This window comes from Gorilla gorilla, chromosome X, assembly GCF_029281585.2.
Source record: "Gorilla gorilla gorilla isolate KB3781 chromosome X, NHGRI_mGorGor1-v2.1_pri, whole genome shotgun sequence".
Taxonomy (NCBI): Eukaryota; Metazoa; Chordata; class Mammalia; order Primates; family Hominidae; genus Gorilla; species Gorilla gorilla.
This window is the reverse complement of record NC_073247.2, coordinates 162,321,748-162,341,467: the sequence shown is the minus strand read 5'-3', so window position 1 is coordinate 162,341,467 and position 19,720 is coordinate 162,321,748. Positions and strand designations below refer to the sequence as shown.

At 39.1% G+C, this 19,720-nt stretch overlaps 1 protein-coding gene across 2 annotated transcripts in view; it reads right to left on the bottom strand.

Annotated features, from left to right (window-relative positions):
• Positions 1-243: 243 nt before the first annotated feature.
• The window catches only part of MTM1 (myotubularin 1), a 106,269-nt gene continuing 86,792 nt past the window's right edge, over positions 244-19,720 (bottom strand). Inside the window, exons 11-15 of one of the 2 annotated variants that reach the window (XM_004065006.3) lie at positions 15,360-15,566; positions 13,639-13,731; positions 12,899-13,012; positions 9,775-9,951; positions 244-1,958 (exon numbers count right to left, since the gene is read on the bottom strand). In XM_004065006.3, coding sequence (XP_004065054.1) covers positions 1,791-1,958; positions 9,775-9,951; positions 12,899-13,012; positions 13,639-13,731; positions 15,360-15,566 — 759 coding nt within the window. In that variant the 3' untranslated portion in view covers positions 244-1,790. The remainder of the gene's footprint in view (positions 1,959-9,774; positions 9,952-12,898; positions 13,013-13,638; positions 13,732-15,359; positions 15,567-19,720) is intronic. The other variant, XM_055376072.2, reaches the window with a different exon arrangement.

Here is a 19,720-nt window from a genome sequence, read left to right as displayed (position 1 = left end):
TCCCTATTCAGAGCCTGAAGTTTTGCGCGTTCACTTTTGCAAAAACCATCCTCATAGACAGTCGTGACTCTTAAAATCTGCACTGTTTAATACACTTAAATGCCCAATCTTGCTGAAATTTTGGGAGAGCCCTGCAAGGTTGCCAGTGAGATAAAAAGTACATGAAGCAGATCCGGGCAAAGAAATCAGATGGCCACCATGCACATTTCCAACACATACACACTCACAGCCCTGAAAACAGTGTTAGGTTTCAGTTAATACATTTATTACAGCAGGTCTTTAGTCATTATTGCCATTAAAAAGTTTTCATGAAATTTCACAAAATCTTTTAGGCTATTAGTATTAGCTTTCTTTTTATGGAGTGACACTTTGTTAATTTATGAAATATTTACAGCATTTACAAAAAGTAAGAGAATGTCTAATAAAATTTCTTATACTTACAAAATTCATACATTATCCTACTGTATTTGAGATGTCTTACTTGGTAGACCAATTAAACTATGACATAAAATAATTTACAAAGATATATTTAATCTTTCTTACTTCATTGAAAACAAAACCATATTAGTTATAAATAGTCCTTTACAAATCATTGTAAAACACTTCATTGTTTTAACTCAAGCCTTAGCTTTTACAAATATACTTAATAAATGAATTAGTTCAGATAGCAAATAGAACTGTGCATTTAAAATTTCACTTAATACTATAAAACAAAACAACCTGAAAAAGCAAACGGCCTGGTACTTCAAGTAAAAATTTGTAGAACCAGTTTTTATGCACGCGTGGGGTGGGGAGGGGAAGCCAACACCATTGAAATTGAAATGCATAAACACAATACTTTCAAGAATACGCTCAACACATGTACATCTGGGGCATTGATTTCCAAGGATGATGCTCTAGCAATAGCTCATGCATCCAAGACGGTAGCCCTACATTTTGGCAGATGAGCTGGACTGACTAGAGCAACATTTGCGAAAACATTCCCCTAAGCAGCAGGATGCTCCCGACATCCTTGGACAGTGCTCTCTTTGGGGTTTGCCACAACCCGAAAACCATTCCGAATTTTAGGCAAGCTCATGAAAGAATTTAGAAAATACAACTGGCAAATTTAAAAAACGCAAATCATATTTAACTGGGCCCTGTCAGTTTTTTAAAAATATAAAAATAGGCTTCTCTGGAAAATTAGGGGAAAACATTTTCTACCCCTAAATTTCCAAATAATGAAAAACTCATCTATACAGCTATTTCTCCTTAAGTCACCACTCATGATGGTATAAAAGCTGGCAATTACTTAAACACCTTGCTTTTGGGTAATGCCTAGGAAGCTGAGCTTAATTTGGTTTTGGCAGTAACATGCATCTTTCACATTTGGATTCATCTTAGAGAATCCAAAGCAACTGTTAAGCAGCTTCAGGAAAATCCATTCCACGAACATATTTCCCCTTTGATTTTAAAATAATGTTGTTTCAATTAAGCCCACAAAATATATATTGTATATATAGTATTTCTCAAGACGTAAATTAAATCTAAATTTTGTCTTTCAAAAACTGCTTTTTAAAGGTGTCAGGGTTTTCCAAAACCTCATCTCAGCTCCTTTCTTCTGATTGCCGTGTGGACCCTGTAGTTTTCTTGTAATATGTATTCTAGAAGGCACATATTCAAGAGTTTAAGATTATGTTAGTTCAAGTTCTACATGGAGGCAAATATTTTAATCTACTTTTTACAAATGCCCCAAATGAAAGTCAGCTATCGCCTTTATTTCGAGCTCTAATGCGGTGCCAGGGTCCCCCTCAGAAGTGAGTTTGCACATGGGGCATCATTTGCGAAGGACTGGAAGGTGAAGTTGGGGGATCAGAAAGCTTGGCAGAGTTGGCGAGCTGCAGTTCCTCAAGCCGCTTTATGTATTCGTCGCGTAAGGCTAAGAGCTCCATGTAACGCTGCTCCACTGGATTCGGCTGCTGGAGAGAACCAGAGACTTGAGTTACACTTTACGCCAGGCACGTCATGAGAACTCACGTGTTCCACCCATCTGCTGTGACTGCTGATTTGTAAATAAGCCCTTTACTCAAAGTTTACCATAATACATACTTTCCTTAACTACTGCCTCACTGACACATACAGGAAAGTACAACACAGAGTACTAAACACCCAAGTACTAAGTATTTGTTCACCAAGAAATACCTAATGTACACATTTCCTCACACGTGTCACCATCTTTGAAAATATGTCAGCCGAGACACAGCTCCAGTCTCCCGTGTTGCCCGTCCCAGACCCACTGTCCTCTTTCACTCTGAGGGACAACACTTCTCAAGTTGCCATGTGACCTTCCTTTTTGTGCAGATTTGTGACACTTTTCCTGTGAGTATCCAGCAACAAAATACAGTATTACTTTGTGTTTTATCAAAGTTTACATCACTGGTACCATCTGGTATTTATCAATTGACATTTTGACCCAACATGTTTTCTGAATTTCATCCTTGTTAAGTTGCATTGAAGGAATAAACCAGTTTCTCCACCCCTTCCCAGGCTGATGGGTAATCAGTGATTTCCACGACTCCTCGGTAGTGTGTTCAATGCTGTACTGAGTATCCTTGTACACATCTCCTCAAGCACATATGCGAGTGTTTCTCTAAGGAATTTTCCTAGGGGTGGAACTGCTGAGAAGTAGAATATGGTCTTTTCAACCTCAACAGATGCTGCCAAATTGCCTGCAGAGAGGCTCCTGCTGGTGATACCTGGCAGTTCCCATTGTTCTGCGTTCTCACTAGAACTTGGGAGCATACGATTATTATTCTTTTTTCCAATTTGAGGGCTGTGACATGGTATGTCACAGTAGTTTTCGTTTGTATTGCTCTGCTAGAACATCTTTTCATGTGCTTATTGCCCATCTGAATACATGGCTGACAGCCATAGCGGCTCTGCTATGCTCCGCCTTGGGTATGAATGCTGGGTTTGCCCCCTCACCTTCTGTGTGCCTCCATTTCCCTATCTGTAAAATGGGAATCAAAACAGCCTAGCCCTCATATGGCATTGTGTGAGTGAAGTGAGTTAATAGCATCTGTTTTGCTACAATGGTGACTACTTTGATGAGTAAACAAGGGATTGATGTTGATACAAAGGCAGAAGTCAGGCTGGAGCATAACGTGACTCTCCCAGCATGTTAAGTTTTAAAAGTTTTGTACTGAGATATAAACCACACACAGTGCAAAATCTTCAGATGTTCAGCTCAGTGAATCTTGACATACGTATACATTTAGGTAATCACACCCAGGTCAAAATATAGAACAGAACAGTACTCCAGAAAGTTAATGTTTTGAAGGGATCAGGGGCAAGCACTTTCTAGAAAGCTTAAGCAATATATGAAGACCTTAATGTAAAACCCTAAACCATGAAAACCCTAGAAGAAAACCTAGGCAATACCATTCAGGACATAGGCATGGGGAAAGACTTCATGACAAAAACACCAAAAACAATTGCAACAAAAGCCAAAATTGACAAATAGGATCTAATTAAACTAAAGAGCTTCTGCACAGCAAAAGAAACTAGCATCAGAGTAAACAGGCAATCTATAGAATAAGAGAAAATTTTTGCAATCTACTCATCTGACAAAGGTCTAATATTCAGAATTTATAAGGAACTTAAACATATTTATAAAAATAAAAGATAAACAACCCCATCAGAAAGTAGGCAAAGGATATGAACAGACACTTCTCAAAAGAAGACATACAGTGCGGCCAAAAAAGATATGAAAAAAAGCTCATCATCACTGATCATCAGAGAAACGCAAATCAAAACCACAATGAGATACCATCTCATGCCAGTCAGAATGGCGATTATTAAAAAGTCAGGAAATGATAGATGCTGGGGAGGCTGTGGAGAAACAGGAACACTTTTACACTGTTGGTGGGAGTGTAAATTAGTTCAACCATTGTGGAAGACAGTGTGGCGATTCCTCAAGGATCTAGAACCAGAAATACCGTTAGACCCAGCAATCCCATTATACTCAAAGGAATATAAATCATTCTACTATAAAGACACATGCACACATGTTTACTGCAGCACTATTTACAATAGCAAAGACATAGAACCAACCCAAATGCCCATCAGTGATAGACTGGATAAAGAAAATGCAGTACATATACACCATGGAATACTATGCAGCCATAAAAAGGAATGGGATCATGTCCTTTGCGGGGACATGGATGAAGCTGGAAGCCATCATCCTCATCAAACTAACACAGCAACAGAAAACCAAACACTGCATGTTCTCGCTCACAAGTGGGAGGTGAACATTGAGAACACATGGACACAGAGAGGGGAACACACACACCAGGGCCTGTTGGGGAGTGGCGGGTGAGGGGAGGGAACTTAGAGGATGGATCAATAGGTGCAGCAAACCACCATGGCACACGTATACCTATGTAACAAACCTGCACGTTCTGCACATGTATCCCCCCACCCTTTTTTTTTAGAAGAAAGAAAGGAAAAAAAAAGAAAAAAGCCAAACGTCTACAGAAGTGCCTTCCACATGTAGTGGTTTCCAGAACCATCCTGCTTTCTACTGTGTTGAACTATTTGCTGAAGCTGTGCACACCAACAAGGAAGCTGTGAAGACAATGCACTGATGAAGAATGCTGCGGTTTAGTATTACGTTTTTGTTTTTTTTTTAAAGAGACAGGGTCTCACTTTGTTGCCAGGCTGGAGTGCAGTGCAATCGTAGCTCAGCAAAATCTTGAACACTGTAACCTCGAACTCCTGGGCTCAGGCGATCCTCCTGCCTCAGCTGGCCAAGTAGCTAGGACTGCAAGCATGCACTGCCATGCCTGGCTACTTAAAACAATTTTTTTTTTTTTGTAGAGATGGAGGAGGGGGTCTCACTATGTTGCCTAGGCTGGTCTCGAATTTCTGGGCTCAGGTGATCCTCCTGCCTTAGCCTACCAAAGTGCAGAGATTGCAGATGTGAGCCACTGTATCTGGCCTGGATCCAATTTTTAATGTTCAGGAGAATGGTCTCTATTAGAAGCAGACACTTTCTAGAACCTGTATCCTAGAGAAGGGAGCATGAGCCATGAGGTTGCCCTAAAAAATTTAACACAAACTTGCATGGCTTTTAAAACAACAGAAATTTACTCTCTGATGGTTCTGCAGGGCAGATGCCCCAAATTAGGGTGTCAGCAGGGCCATACACCCTCTGGAGGCTTTAGGCGAGAATTCTTTCTCACCTCTTCCAGCTTCTAGTGGCTCCAGGTGTTCCTTGGCTTATGGCAGCATCGCTGCAATCTCTGCCTGTTTTCACATAGCCTTCTCTCCTCTATGTCTGGGTCTCAAATCTTCCCCTCCTTTCTCTTAGGAGGACATCTGTCATTGGATTTAGGGCCCGCCCACCCTAAATCTAGGATGATCTCATCCTGAGATCCTAAACTTAATCACAACTGCAAAGATCCTTTTCCCAAATACGGTCACATTCACAGGTTGTGGGTCGCTGTCCTTTGGGGGGACACACCATTCTACCCACTACAGGCAGCCAAGGCGTGAATCAGCTAAAGCCAGGTACAAATGCAGCAGACATGGAACCGTGCCCACATTTCTACTGGGATTGCTGCTTTCATTAGTGCTCTGGTTACAAAGGCCCATAGGATTGCAGAACCTCTTAATCCCATTCTCCCTATGATCACTGTGACTTTTAGTGTGTGGCCTGGCAGTGGAAGCTTTTCAAAAATGCATATATAGCATTACGCTTGGTAGAATGCCTAACACCCAGTAAGTGCTGTGGGATGCTTGCTAATATCCTTTGCCCATTTTTCTCTTAAAATTCAACTGAGGGCCAGACACTGTTCTAGGTGCTCAGGATCCAGCAGTGAACAAAGGAGGCCCAAATACCTATTTTTATGGCCTTTATCTTCTAGTAGGGGGAGACGGACAAACAACGAACATAATGATCCTGGGAGTTTCACAGAATGTTTGAAGGTGATCAATTCTACAGAAGACTAGAGCAGGGTAACAGGATTCCACTCTAAACTGGATGGTCAGAGTGAGCTGCACTGAAGAGGTGACTTTTGGGGAAAGACTTAAGGGAGATGAAGGAGGGCGTCAAGTGGATACCTGAGTGCCTGAAGAAGAGCAGAGGCCAGTCTGGCTGAAGCTGAGCATGTGAGAAAGGTTGTTGGTGAGGATGCCAGGAGGTCACAGAGGTAAGGGGTGGGGTGGGGGGGTTACACGAGGTTTCAGAGACCATTGTAAGGACTTGCGCCTTGACTCTGGGTGAGGTGAGCAGCTACCTGGCCAGTTTCTAGCAGGCGAGTGGCATGATCTGCTTTGGCTGCCATGCTGAGAAGAGTAGAAAAAAGTAAAGGTAGCATCAGGGGGTCCAGCTAGAAGGTTATCGCTGCCACACACGGGAGAGGGCAGGCAGCACACACCAGCATGGTGGTGGGAGCTCAGTGAGAAGTGCTTGGACTCTAGACGTGTTTTGAAGGCAGAGCCCAACAAGCTCTCCTGACAGATTGATTGGACATGGGATGTGGGAGAGAAAGGTGTCAAGGATGACTCTAAGGTTCCTGACCAGGGCGACTAGGCTGGCGCTACCACGAACTGAAATGGGGAAGATGGCAGGAGGAGGAGGTTTTGGGGGAAACATGAGGAGTTCTGTTTTGACATGTTAACTTTCATTTCCAGTCCCAGCACCATTTACTGAACATTCCACTCATAGGGATGTGTTACATTGCCACCTTCTTACTATTCCAAGTCTCCACATTGACGCAGGTCTGTTTCTGGGCTCTACTCTGTTCCAAATAAGTCTTGCTATATAGCAGGGCAGGTTCTTCCTTGATATTCTCCTCCAAAACTGTGGCTATTTTTAAAACCTCCCTTTGAAATATGAGTATTAGAATTTAGAATCAGCTTGAATATTACAATGAGCATGTGCAATTAGATAAGAAAAAGAAATCGGGTAACAGTAATTTCTGCAGATGGCATGACTGTATCATCAGAAAACTGAAAAGAGTAAACAGAAAAACTGTTAGAAATAAAAAGATAATTCAGTCAAGTAATGGGTATAAAATATATAGAAGTTATTGGGCTACAGACAAACACAAACCACTTAGAGGAGGTAAAAGAAGAGGAGTCCATTTGTGATAGAATACAAAGACAACAGGAAATGAAAACTTCAAGCCAAGTGACAAAATATTATACCTCAACTTCTCACTTGGGAAATGAATTATAAAGTATGTCCCAGCTTGGCATGGAAAAGAAGATAGGCAATCAGCTCATTATGGAAGTATTTTAGGCTTCAAACAATTTTCATATTCATATCCCTTTAAATTTTTCTATCAAAAATGACTGAAACAAATGCCACACAGGTCAACCTGCTAATATTTGTCCTGAATCTCATCCTTCAGTTACCACTATATAAAATTTCAGTACATCCAGTGTAACCCTGATTAACAGCTACATGGAATGCAGTGGCTCCTAGAGTACCGTATGATGGTCACTGGCAGCCAAAATTCCTACTCAGGTTTGTAATGTGACTATGCTTTTGACACGAGTAATTTCCTTGTATTAAATAAAAGTACCAGATCTGCTTATTGATAGCTTTTCAAATGTAAGCACTGGTCTTTCCATAAACTCTGCTGAGATTTTATGTCAGCAAGGGTTGGTGGCTTTTGCTTTTAAAAGCACACTAATCCTGCCTTCTTTGAGGCTAACAGCTCATTATGAGGCTGTATATTCTTTTGTATCTTTCAACATTGATAGTATACCACCATAGTGCTGTGAATACTACAGGTGGCCAGTAATTGTTTGTATACCTTCTGGCTCACACAACTGAATAACAATTTAACTTTTAAGTGGTTAAGTACATTCTTTTAGGTTTATATTATGTACTTTTAAAAGTCCTATGCGATTTAATCTATATCTGTATGAAATAATGTTCTACATAAGCAGATCTTTAAGAAAACCTAATGTACTTAATTCATACTTTTATTCTTACACTTATCCCTGTGCATTATAATCATTGGCTTATGTTTCTGGCCGCCCCTACCAGCTTGGGAGCTACTCATGGGCGGAGACCATTTCTTCTTAATCTCTGCATCCCCCTAGTGCCTGACGCATGAGAACATTCAATATTTGGTAGATGAAAACACAAAGTGCCTAGGGAGATAAAGATGTGTGTAGGATCCTTCATATTCAGAAAATACACATAGAAAGGGTAAGTTATTTCTTTTCTGAATTCATGCCAATAGATCATAATATAGGCCAATTCCTGTCTCGAAGTAAAAACCCCTACCAGAGAATGAGCACTCCTCTCCAGGCCAGTTCCATTTTGCCAAGATCTGTGAGACTAAGGGGGATAAATATATTCTAATAAGTTCTTCTAATGATGTACCCTCAAACTTGACCTGTCACACAATTGTCATTATTACCTTTAGGAATTCAGAAATGAACTGCTCCAAATTCCTTGAATTTCAAGAATTTCTCCAAGTACAAATGGGTGAGAAGAGATTACAGGACTTACACAAAAACTGTCCGTACTTTCTCATTGCCAATATTTTAAAAACAAGCCATGACAAATATGGAAAAGGCTTATTTTATAGGACAAACACAGTGCTCATCTATAAAAAAAATTTTTAATAAGGAACACATCTCTTGTAAAAGCAGTTAGAATTCTGTAAGGATTATTATTTATTCTTTACTTGATATTCCAAAATGCTAGAACTACTGTTAAATAAATTCCTCCCATGTGCTTCTCAAATTCCAAACTAAACAAGTGAATGTTCTCAAGCCCTGGAATCTGTCACTTTCCAAAAGAATACACATTTCAACCATTACTAAATTGCAAAAGCCTTTCACGCGAGTAGCACAGACCTTGAAACGAGGGTGCCAGCTTGAAATGGGCACTTCTCCAGTGAGGAGGTAGGGCACAGACTGGCATGCAGCCAACTGCCTGAGAGGAATGAACAATCTGAGAGAGAGGCCACAGCTATGGGACCCTGCTGTGGCCAGCCTATTTCTGGCATTAAAGCTGGTGCTTATGCAAGACTGAACTGTGAGAACAGGTAGTCGACCACCCACACTGCAGGAAAATGTGCAAACCTTTACAAAGAACCATCACAAATACTGAATATTTATAATGCTTAGAACAAATCAATAAACTGAAGTACTGCAGGCTGTTTTTCCTTCTGATTTTGGATGGAGTGGAGGTGGGAGAATGGAGAGCCCAAGTGTGTCTTTAACAAAATGTAGAGTCTTTCACTTCAAACTCATTGTTTCCATTTTTGTTTGATAAATGGCGAACTGAATTTACTACCATTGACAGAGTAATTATCTTTATTTTAGAAGTAAATACCCTCAGTGAAAAGCAATCTGATGTTAGCTGACCTAGTGCATACACCTGAATGAGAGTAGCAAACATTTTCTTAACAGGATCATCTAAGTCTAGTCAATGTAAATAATTTTCAAACAATGTCTATATAATGAATAACTACTTCAAGTGATCAAAGGAAATCTCTGGCTATGAAAACTCAAGTTTTCTAGAGCTTTAAATCAGCTTGCATTATAGTAAACAATTATATCACATTGGCAGAAGAATTGCAGCTTAACATCAAAACACATGGTTTAGTAATTAAAAAAAATTTAAATTAAGGTTGAGTTTAACAATAAGTGTGTTTTTAGAGTCGGATATTTTTCTTCATGCTGTTAAAAAAAATCCATACCATATAACATTATCTAAGGCAAGCAGTTGACATTGCTATCTTTTAACAGTGCTACTTCACTTACTTGTTGCTTGATCCTGGGGTTCCATCTAATGTAGTAATTCACCCAGAGTTCCAAGTGACGCATACTGGCAACTGGATATAAAACTCGATTGATTTCTTTAGTATAGAAGGGGTTTTTGAATTTTTCTTTATTACTGTTTATCAGTGACCATAAAGAAACAGTCCTTTCTGTAACCTTCTACAGAGAGAGAGAGAGAGAAAGTGGAAAGCCTAAGTAAAAACACACATAAATCCACAAACCATTTTGCAGCCTGTAGCAATACAGTTCAGCATCAAATTGAATCATACATTTACATTATCCTCATAATAGCTCAAAAAGCCTCATGGGCCAGTGAGTGCTTGGCAGCCACTTATCGATATTTGCATAGGTAATGGCCTAGCTTGAGAGCCACTATTTCTGCCTGAAGACAGGGGCGCAGGATACTGTACTATCAAATGCAATTCACTGACCAAAGAAGAGTATTCCCTGCTAGGTAAAACATTTATGAACAGATGGGTGGTATACTCTTTTTAATTCAGTGAAAAGAAAAATTATCCTAAGATCCCAATGACTTTTAAAACTTTTCCATTTGTTGGAACTATGAAATCTTAATCTGTGTCTACTTGACAGTAGGCATCTGGACACAGTTATTTTAATCAACCATCCAGATGTTTAATCTACATCATGTCAACATCCATATCTTTGAAAACATCTGGATAACTGACTACACGAAGTCTAAGCTTTTCAGCCTAGTGTTGCCATCTCATAAAGATATTCACATTTTCATTGCTTTTTATTGCAGGCGTTTACAAAATTTTGACCATAAACTAGAGAGAGGAAGAAAAAAAAAAACCCACCAAAGCTAGGGAAATAAAAATACAAGAATTAAAATTACCAAAGGTAGAATCTGAAACTTTTCCTAGTAATGACTTTAATAAGAAAAGAGCAATAAGCTAAAACTGGAAACCAAAAAGAACATCCCAAAATAAGTGACTAAAGAAATTTCGTGGCCGGGTGTGGTGACTCACGCCTGTAATTGCAGCACTTTGGGAGGCTGAGGCAGGCGGATCACCTGAGGTCAGGAGTTTGAGACCAGCCTGGCCAACATGGTGAAGCCCCGTCTCTACCAAAAATACAAAAATTAGCTGGGAGTGGTTGCAGGCGCCTGTAGTCCCAGCTACTTGGGAGGCTGAGGCAGGAGAATTGCTTGAACCTGGGGGGCAGAGGTTGCAGTGAGCCGTGATCGTGCCACAGCACTCCAGCCTGGGTGACAAGAGCGAAACTCCATCTCAAAAGAAAAATAAAAGAAGTATCTTAAACATATGTATTTCATTTCATGAATAACGACAGCATAATTTTGCCTTTCTCTGAATCCACCTAAAACCTCAGTTGTACCTTTTTGATGCCAAAATCTATATACCACATTGTATTTATTTGCATGTTACTGTTTTTATTTTTATATATGCACATAGTTTAAAAAGTCAAATAGTTTGACAAGGTTATGAAAAAAGTGCTCTCTCTCACCTCTTTTCCCAGAAACAATTGTGTTTTTCCCCCAGTATTATTTACAACTGACAAATAAAAATTGTATATATTTAAGGTATACGATGTGATATTTTGATATATGTATACATTATGAAATAATCACCTCAATCAAGCTAATTAACATCTGTCACCTCATATAGTTACCAATTTTTTTTTGCAGTGAGAACACTTGAGATCTATTATTTTAGCAAATTTCAAATATACATTATTATTAACTATAATTACCATACTGCACATTAGGTCTTTAGTACTTATAACTGAAGGTTTGTATCTTTTGACCACTATGTTCCTCTTTCCCTTACCCCTTCCCCAACCCCTGGTAACTACCCTTCTACTCTCTGTTACTATAGGTTCAAGTTTTCTTAGATTCCACACATAAGGGAAATCATGTGGTATTTGTCTTTCTGTGCCTGGTTTATTTCGCTTAGCATAATGTCCTCCAGATTTACTTATGTTGTTGCAAATGGTAGGATTTCCTTTTTTTATGGCTGAGTAGTAGTCTACTGTATATAGGTACTACGTTTTCTTTATTCATCTATTGATGGACACAGGTTGAGTCCATATCTTGGCTACTGTGAATAGTGCTGCAATATACATGAGATTGCAGATAACCTCTTTGACATGATGATTTCATTTCCTTTAGATATGTACCCAATAGTGGGAGTGCTGGATCATATGGTAGCTATATTTTTACTTTTGGGGGAACCTCTGTCATAGTTTGAATATGTGTTCTCTCCAAACCTCATGTTGAAATCTGATCGCCAGGCTGGGCGCAGTGGCTCACACCTGCAATCCCAGTACTTTGGGAGGGTGAGGCAGGTGGATCACTTGAGCTCAGGAGTTCGAGACCAGCCCAGGTAACATGGCAAAACCCCATCACTACTAAAAATACAAAAATTAGCTGGCTGTGGTGGTGTGCACCCGTGGTCCCACCTACTCAGGAGGCTGAGGTGGGAGAATCTTGCTTAAGCCAGGAAGGCGGAGGTTGCAGTGAGCCAAGATTGTGCCACTGTACTCCAGCCTGGGCGACAGTGAAACCCTGTCTCAAACAACAACAACAACAAACAAACAAAAAAATAAAGAAAAAGAAATCTGATCCCCAATTTTGGAGGTGGGACCTAGTGGGAGGTGTTTGGGTCATGAGGACAGGTCCCTCATGAACAGATTAATGCTCTCTCTTAGGTGTTTGTTGTCACTCTATATTAGTTACCAAGACAGCTGAGTTGTTACAAAGAGCCTGGCACCCTCTCCCCTCTCTCTTGCTTCCTCTTCCACCATATGATCTCTACACACTGGCTCCCCTTCACCTTCTGCCATGAGTGGAAGCAGCCTGAGGCTCTCACCAGAAACTAAGCAGATGCCGGCACTATGCTCCTTGTACAGCCTGCAGAACTGTGAGCCAATTAAACCTCTTTTCTTCGTAAGTTACCCAGCCTCAGGTATTCCTTTATATAACACAAAATGCATACCTTTAATGTAATTCCTACTCTTTGAGGTCAAAGACAGTGTCTTACAAGCTATCATATTTTTTATATTTCATGGCAGACTACATACATTTCGGCAAGCCTAATGTATCAAAAAAAATAGCATTTTAACTCACCTGTCTTTCTCGAGCAGATTCACAGTTGAATAAGAAAGTACCAAATCGGCAACTATACAGATGATCCAAAATTATAATCAAAAATTGTTCATTGAATTCAAAAGCTGTAGGGAACTAAACAAAAACAAGCAAACAAAGCATGAAAAACTGGGACTGAAACTTTATAAAATTAGAAAGATACACTGTAGAAGTAAACAAATGCTGCCACATTGTAGGGCTCTAGGAAGGACAGCAGAGGCTGTAATCTGCACACACACTACAGTTGTTCTTTTTTTTAGCAGTTTATATAGGACTGAGCACTTTAAGTGTTAAATAAAGCAATAAAGAGGAAAATGAGATAAACAGGCTGATTTTCTGCGTTCTCCTGCAGGTACAGTGTAGTTTAGTTATTTAAGCTATTATGAGATAGCAGACACAGCTATATATAAGTGTTGGTGTAAAATGTATATAAACGACAACTTGGTATTGTCAATTCCATTGATCTTCCACTAGTAGAGACATCAGAGTTAAATACTTAATTTTTAAAACTTTATTAGGGAAAATCCCAGATATATCAATAGTAGCAGGAATAAAAAGGCGAACGCTCATGTACCTGGCTTCTGCAAGTATTCACAAATGCCCAGTCTTGCTTCATCTCTAGCTCTACCCTGTATTATTTTGGGGTCAAATCCCAATCATTATATTAAAATGTTTAATTTAAACAATAAGTTGAATGTATTTTCATCCCTCATATTCCTTACCTGTTTTGACATTTGCCACACACAATCAATAAACTGGAGAAAAATAGGAGAACGGTCAGCATCGGTGTGGTTTTTATCACCATGACCTATTCGCTGAATAAATTGATGAAGATAATTTGTTTTAATTAATGGGTACAAAACTGAGAAAGCATATAACACAAAATGTGACAATACGATTCAGCAATGTGCCTTCTAAATGCCAAGTTTCTCAGAGAGGAAATAATATATACTTCCATGGCAATATAGGCAACGTAAGGTTTCAAAATAATGGAAATTAAGTATATAAACGTCTGTAAAATACCAATAAAAATTGCCAAAGAATCATCATCCTAGGTGATTATTACAATTATTTCATATAATCAGAATTTTGTACAAGTCCTGAACAGCTATGGATAGAATGGGCATGATTATCCTACATAGTATGTTAGCAATACACTCAACCTAGTTCTTTCAGTCGCGAAGAAAACAATCCTAAAGTTTCAAGACTTAAAATCTGTCCAAAAGGTATGATGATTAGAATTAAATGTTCTTTCTCTCTTAAAAACAAGACAAAACCAAAAAATCTCACAATGTATTCATTTACTAAACAATGATTCTTTCTATGGCTGGGTGCGGTGGCTCATGCCTGTAATCCCAGCATTTTGGGAGGCTGAGGTGGGCGGATCACGAGGTCAAGAGTTTGAGACCAGCCTGGCTAACATGGTGAAACGCCATTTCTACTAAAAATACAAAAAATTAGCTGGGCATGGTGGTGCACGCCTGTAATCCCAGCTACTTGGGAGGCTGAGGCAGAAGAATCACTTGAACCCAGGAGGTGGAGGTTGTAGTGAGCTGAGATCACGCCATTGCGCTCCAGCTTGGGCAACAAGGGCGAAACTCCATCTCAAAAAACAAACAAACAAACAAACAAGCAAAAAAACACAATCATTCTTTCTACTTGAAAATGTTATTCACACTATGAAACCTGGGTGAAGGCTAAAAGGATACATAGCAGTGTTTCTGAAAGGGTAGCCTACGGATCCCCTTCATGAGAATCACTGGGGAGCTGGGTCAAAATGTATATTCAAAGGGCATCTGGAAATAAGACCTAGGAATATGAATTTTAGTATGTTCTTTTGATGATTTCATTAAAAAAATTTTCTTGGGGGGGTTATTTTAAAAAAATTTTATTTTTATTTTTAATTGAGAGAGAAATTTATATATATTGACTCTTTAATGTGTAGCATACACATTACCTCAGTTACCATTTTTGTGGTAAGAAAACTTTACATCCATTCTTTTAACATTGTTCAAGAATATATTAACTACAGTCATCATGTTATACAATAGCTCTTTTGAACTTATTCATCTCTCGATGATTTTTAAAATGCATATCAGAAATAAAAAGCCTCAACTAAAAGTCTATAAAATATATTTGACTCTAACAGCTATATTATTTGAGAAAGAATTGTCTGTCTTCCTTCTCTTATGAAATTTCAATGTAAACATTTCTATGAAGATTCTTTGTATTACTTTCAAGTGAAACTGCAAATGGTGCAGATGGATAAACATATCTCTTAAAAAGACTTTCACTACCCAAGGCATCATGCATTTTCAAACTCGTAAAGTTTTTATTACACTCCTCAGATTTTCATTGTAATACTGAATATGTAATTTAACAACTAGTTTTAAAATCCTGAATGGTAGTGATCTATTTTTAGAAATTAGCTTTGTTTACTTACAGATGCAAATTTATGTCCAAAACTTATCCATTCTTTTTGTACCAGTATTTCGAACCCTTCAATGCTCCTATAGAAGCTATCCAACATCAGCATGGCCAAGGATGTCAGCTGAGCAGTCCTGTCCCATCCGTCACTGCAATGCACAAGCACTGAACTCTTCCCTGAAGAAACTTTGTCTGCTACTTGAATGGCTCCTGTCAAAACGAGCTGACAAAGAAAAATACATGAGTCAGTAGGAGTATAAGATACTGCTTAAATTTGATAGTTTTTAAACTTAGAAAAAGCCATGCTTTAAAATATTAATGTCCTGAACAAAGATTTATCAAAAGGAAACACTAAGAGCTGCAGGATCTGTTGATTGTCCTCTACAGACGCTGCATTTGTTTTCTTTTCTTTTTTTTTTTTTAATTATACTTTAAGTTCTAGGGTACATGTGCACAACGTGCAGGTTTGTTACATATGTATACATGTGCCATGTTGGTGTGCTGCACCCATTAACTCGTCATTTAGCATTAGGTATATCTCCTAATGCTATCCCTCCCCCCACCCCACAACAGGCCCCGGTGTGTGATGTTCCCCTTCCTGTGTCCAAGTGTTCTCATTGTTCAATTCCCACCTATGAGTGAGAACATGCGGTGTTTGGGTTTTTTGTCCTTGCGATAGTTTGCTGAGAATGATGGGTTCCAGCTTCATCCATGTCCCTACAAAGGACACGAACTCATCCTGTTTTATGGCTGCATAGTATTCCATGGTGTATATGTGCCACATTTCCTTAATCCAATCTATCAATGACCGACATTTGGGTTGGTTCCAAATCTTTGCTATTGTGAATAGTGCTGCAATAAACATACGTGTGCATGTGTCTTTATAGCAGCATGATTTATAAACCTTTGGGTATATACCCAGTAATGGGATGGCTGGGTCAAATGGTATTTCTAGTTCTAGATCCCTGAGGAATCCCCACACTGTCTTCCACAATGGTTGAACTAGTTTACAGTCCCACCAACAGTGTAAAAGTGTTCCTATTTGTCCACATCCTCTCCAGCACCTGTTGTTTCCTGACTTTTTAATGATCACTGTTCTAACTGGTGTGAGATGGTATCTCATTGTGGTTTTGATTTGCATTTCTCTGATGGCCAGTGATGATGAGCATTTTTTCATGTGTCTGTTGGCTGCATAAATGTCTTCTTTTGAGAAGTGTCTCTTCATATCCTTCGCCCACATGTTGATGGGGTTGTTTTTTTCTTGTAAATTCGTTTGAGTTCTTTGCAGATTCTGGATATAGCCCTTTGTCAGATGGGTAGATTGCAAAAATTTTCTCCCATTCTGTAGGTTGCCTGTTCACTCTGATGATAGTTACTTTTGCTGCAGACACTGCATTTGAATGTGCCCAGGTGTTAAAAAACAAACCGAAAGAAACCAAAAGCCAAACTGCATCTCAAACTTATTTTCATGGATGTGATTGCGATAGTGTGCTAGGGCTGTCATAAAGTACCAGAAACTATGAGGTTTAAACAACAAAAATATATTGTCTCACAGTTCTGGAGGCTAGAAGTTTGAGATCACGGTGCTGGCAGTGCCATGCTCACCACTAAAGATCTTTTCCAGGTCACTCTTCTAGCCTCTGGTCGTTCCTTGGCTTGGGGCAGCCAATCTTCACATGGCAGTCTCACTGTGTGTGTGTGTCTGTGTCCAAATTTCTTTTTATAAGGGCACTAGTCATAACAAAGTAAGAGCCCACACTACTCCAGTACAGTTTCGTTTCAACTAAACATGTCTGCAAAGACCTTCTTTTCAAATAGGGTCACGCTCTGAGGTACAGGGGGTCAGGACTTCAACATATAAATTTTTGCGGGACAAAAATTCAATCTATAACTGTGATCAGATTTTAAAAAAAATCACTGACCCAACAGGTCGCGTCTAGACTGTAAAAGTCTGATACAGTGAAATCCACCTTTTGACCTTTAAATTGGCAATATATCAACTCTTATTTGGCTCATAAACAGTAGGGTACTTAAAGTGAAAGTATTCTAGTAAAAATTTGAGACTTAGAAGTATCAATAAATTTATGTATACAACAAGTTATTGCTATGATGTCATTTTTTGATGATTCATGCATTTACAGAAACATACTTTATAAACCATGGAATATACCCATCCTGAGTGTGAGTGCAATAAGATTTAGCAAATTTATACAGTTGTGCGATTATCACCATAATGTAGTTGTAGAACACCTGCATCACCCAAAAAGTTTACTTGTGCCATCTAAGGTCAATCTTTCTCCCACCTTGAGGCCCAGGCAACTACTGATTTGCTTCCTGTCTCTATAGTTTGCCTTTACTAGAAATTTTACATAAATAGGATAATGCAATAGGTGGCCTTTTGTGATTGGCTTCTTTCACTTAGCATCATGTTTTCAAGGTTCATTTGTGTTGTAGCATGAATCAGTACTTCATTCCTTCTCATGGTCACATAACCTTCCATTGTATATAGATAGACCACGTTATTTATCCATTCATCAACTGATAGACATTTGGTTGTTTCTAGCATTTGGTTACTGTGAATAGTGCTGGCATGAACTTTTGCATACACATTTTTTGAAGGGACACAGTGTTTTTATTTCTCTCGGGTAAAATATCTTGGAGTGAAACGGTTGGATCATATGGTGAATATATGTTTAATTTTTTTTTTTTTTTTTGAGACAGAGTCTCGCTCTTTCGCCCAGGCTGGAGTGCAGTGGCGGAATCTCAGCTCACTACAAGCTCTGCCTCCTGGGTTCATGCCATTCTCCTGCCTCAGCCTCCCGAGTAGCTGGGACTACAGGCACCCGCCACCACGCCCAGCTAATTTTTGTACTTGTTAGTAGACACGGGGTTTCATCGTGTTAGCCAGGATGGTCTCGATCTCCTGACCTCGTGATCCACCCGCCTCGGCCTCCCAAAGTGCTGGGATTACAAGCGTGAGCCACTGTGCCTGGCCATATGTTTAATTTTTTAAAGAAACTGCCAAACTATTTTCAAAAGTGGTTGTACCATTTCACATTCCCAGAAACAATGTATGAGAGTTCCATCTTTTCACATGCGTATCAACAATTTGTATATATTATGTAATTTTGGGTTGGTTTTTAAAAGATTTCTTCCATGGAGCTTCCAAAATTCTAACAGCCATGCAACAGACATGTATTATAGTCATTTTACCCAATTCAAGGAAATGGAAATTCGCTTATTTTAACTAATTCACAGAAAAGGCAGACCAAGTGAAAGATCTGATGTATGAGGGTTGAAAAATTACCTACTGGATACAATGCTCACTATTCGGGTGATGGGTAAACTAGAAACCCAAACCTTACTATGCAATATCTATGTGACATACCTGTACATTTACCCCTTGAATCTACAAAAATAAAAATAAAGAAATGTAACTTCATTAGTTTTACATATACAATGTAACTAAAGATAAGTGGATAAAGTAGTGCCAAGAAGGAAAGGTTAAGGGACCTAAGGATGTACATCAATTAGTTGTACAAAATCCAGTACTCCTAAAATGACTAGAGCCGTTTATTTCTTCAAGCATTTTAAGTATTCTCCTTGAAATCCTGTTTACAATTTTCATTTGAAGTACTTCTGAAGAAAGGGCTGTTGAGAAGCAATGGTAATATACTAGATCACTTGAGTCCAATTTAATGAAGTTGGGGTTCTAATGCATTTTTACAGAAGGCAACTCTCACTCGAGATACTTCCCTCACTTATAATATAAAAAGGACTCAATCTCAGCCAATTATTTTCAAAAATGTTAACTGTGTTCCAATTAAGTATTAATTCCCACGATCACTTCTGACAGAAACAGCTATAATTATCTAATAAAACTAAACCAGAGTTTTAAAAACACACGACCAAAAACTCTTAAATAATCTGATGGACTTGTGACTGATGAAACGACAGCCATCAAGCAGTATACATCACGGTAGTTAAGAGCACTGGCTCTATGGCAGAAGACCTGGGCCTGAAACCTCATTCCACTTTTGATATCTCGTGCTTTGGGCCAATTGAGTAACCATGGTTTCTCTCTCTCTCTACTGTGAAGAAATGAGCCATGTCCCCACTAGCTTGTCTTGGACTAAAAGATGCTCCCCATAAAGTGCTCACATTGAGCATAGGCTCAATGAGGGCTAGCTGCCATCCAAGAAGGCCAAAACAATATGATACTTTAAAAGAAGCAGGACTATAGGGGAAGAGTATTGTATTGAAAAGGACAAAGAGGAAATACAAGCTCCAGACACTACAGCGTCCTTCTTCCACCCTGCTGGGGCTGTCAGTGAACTGGAATGATGATTTGAGAGGCATGCTAAGGATGGTGATTTT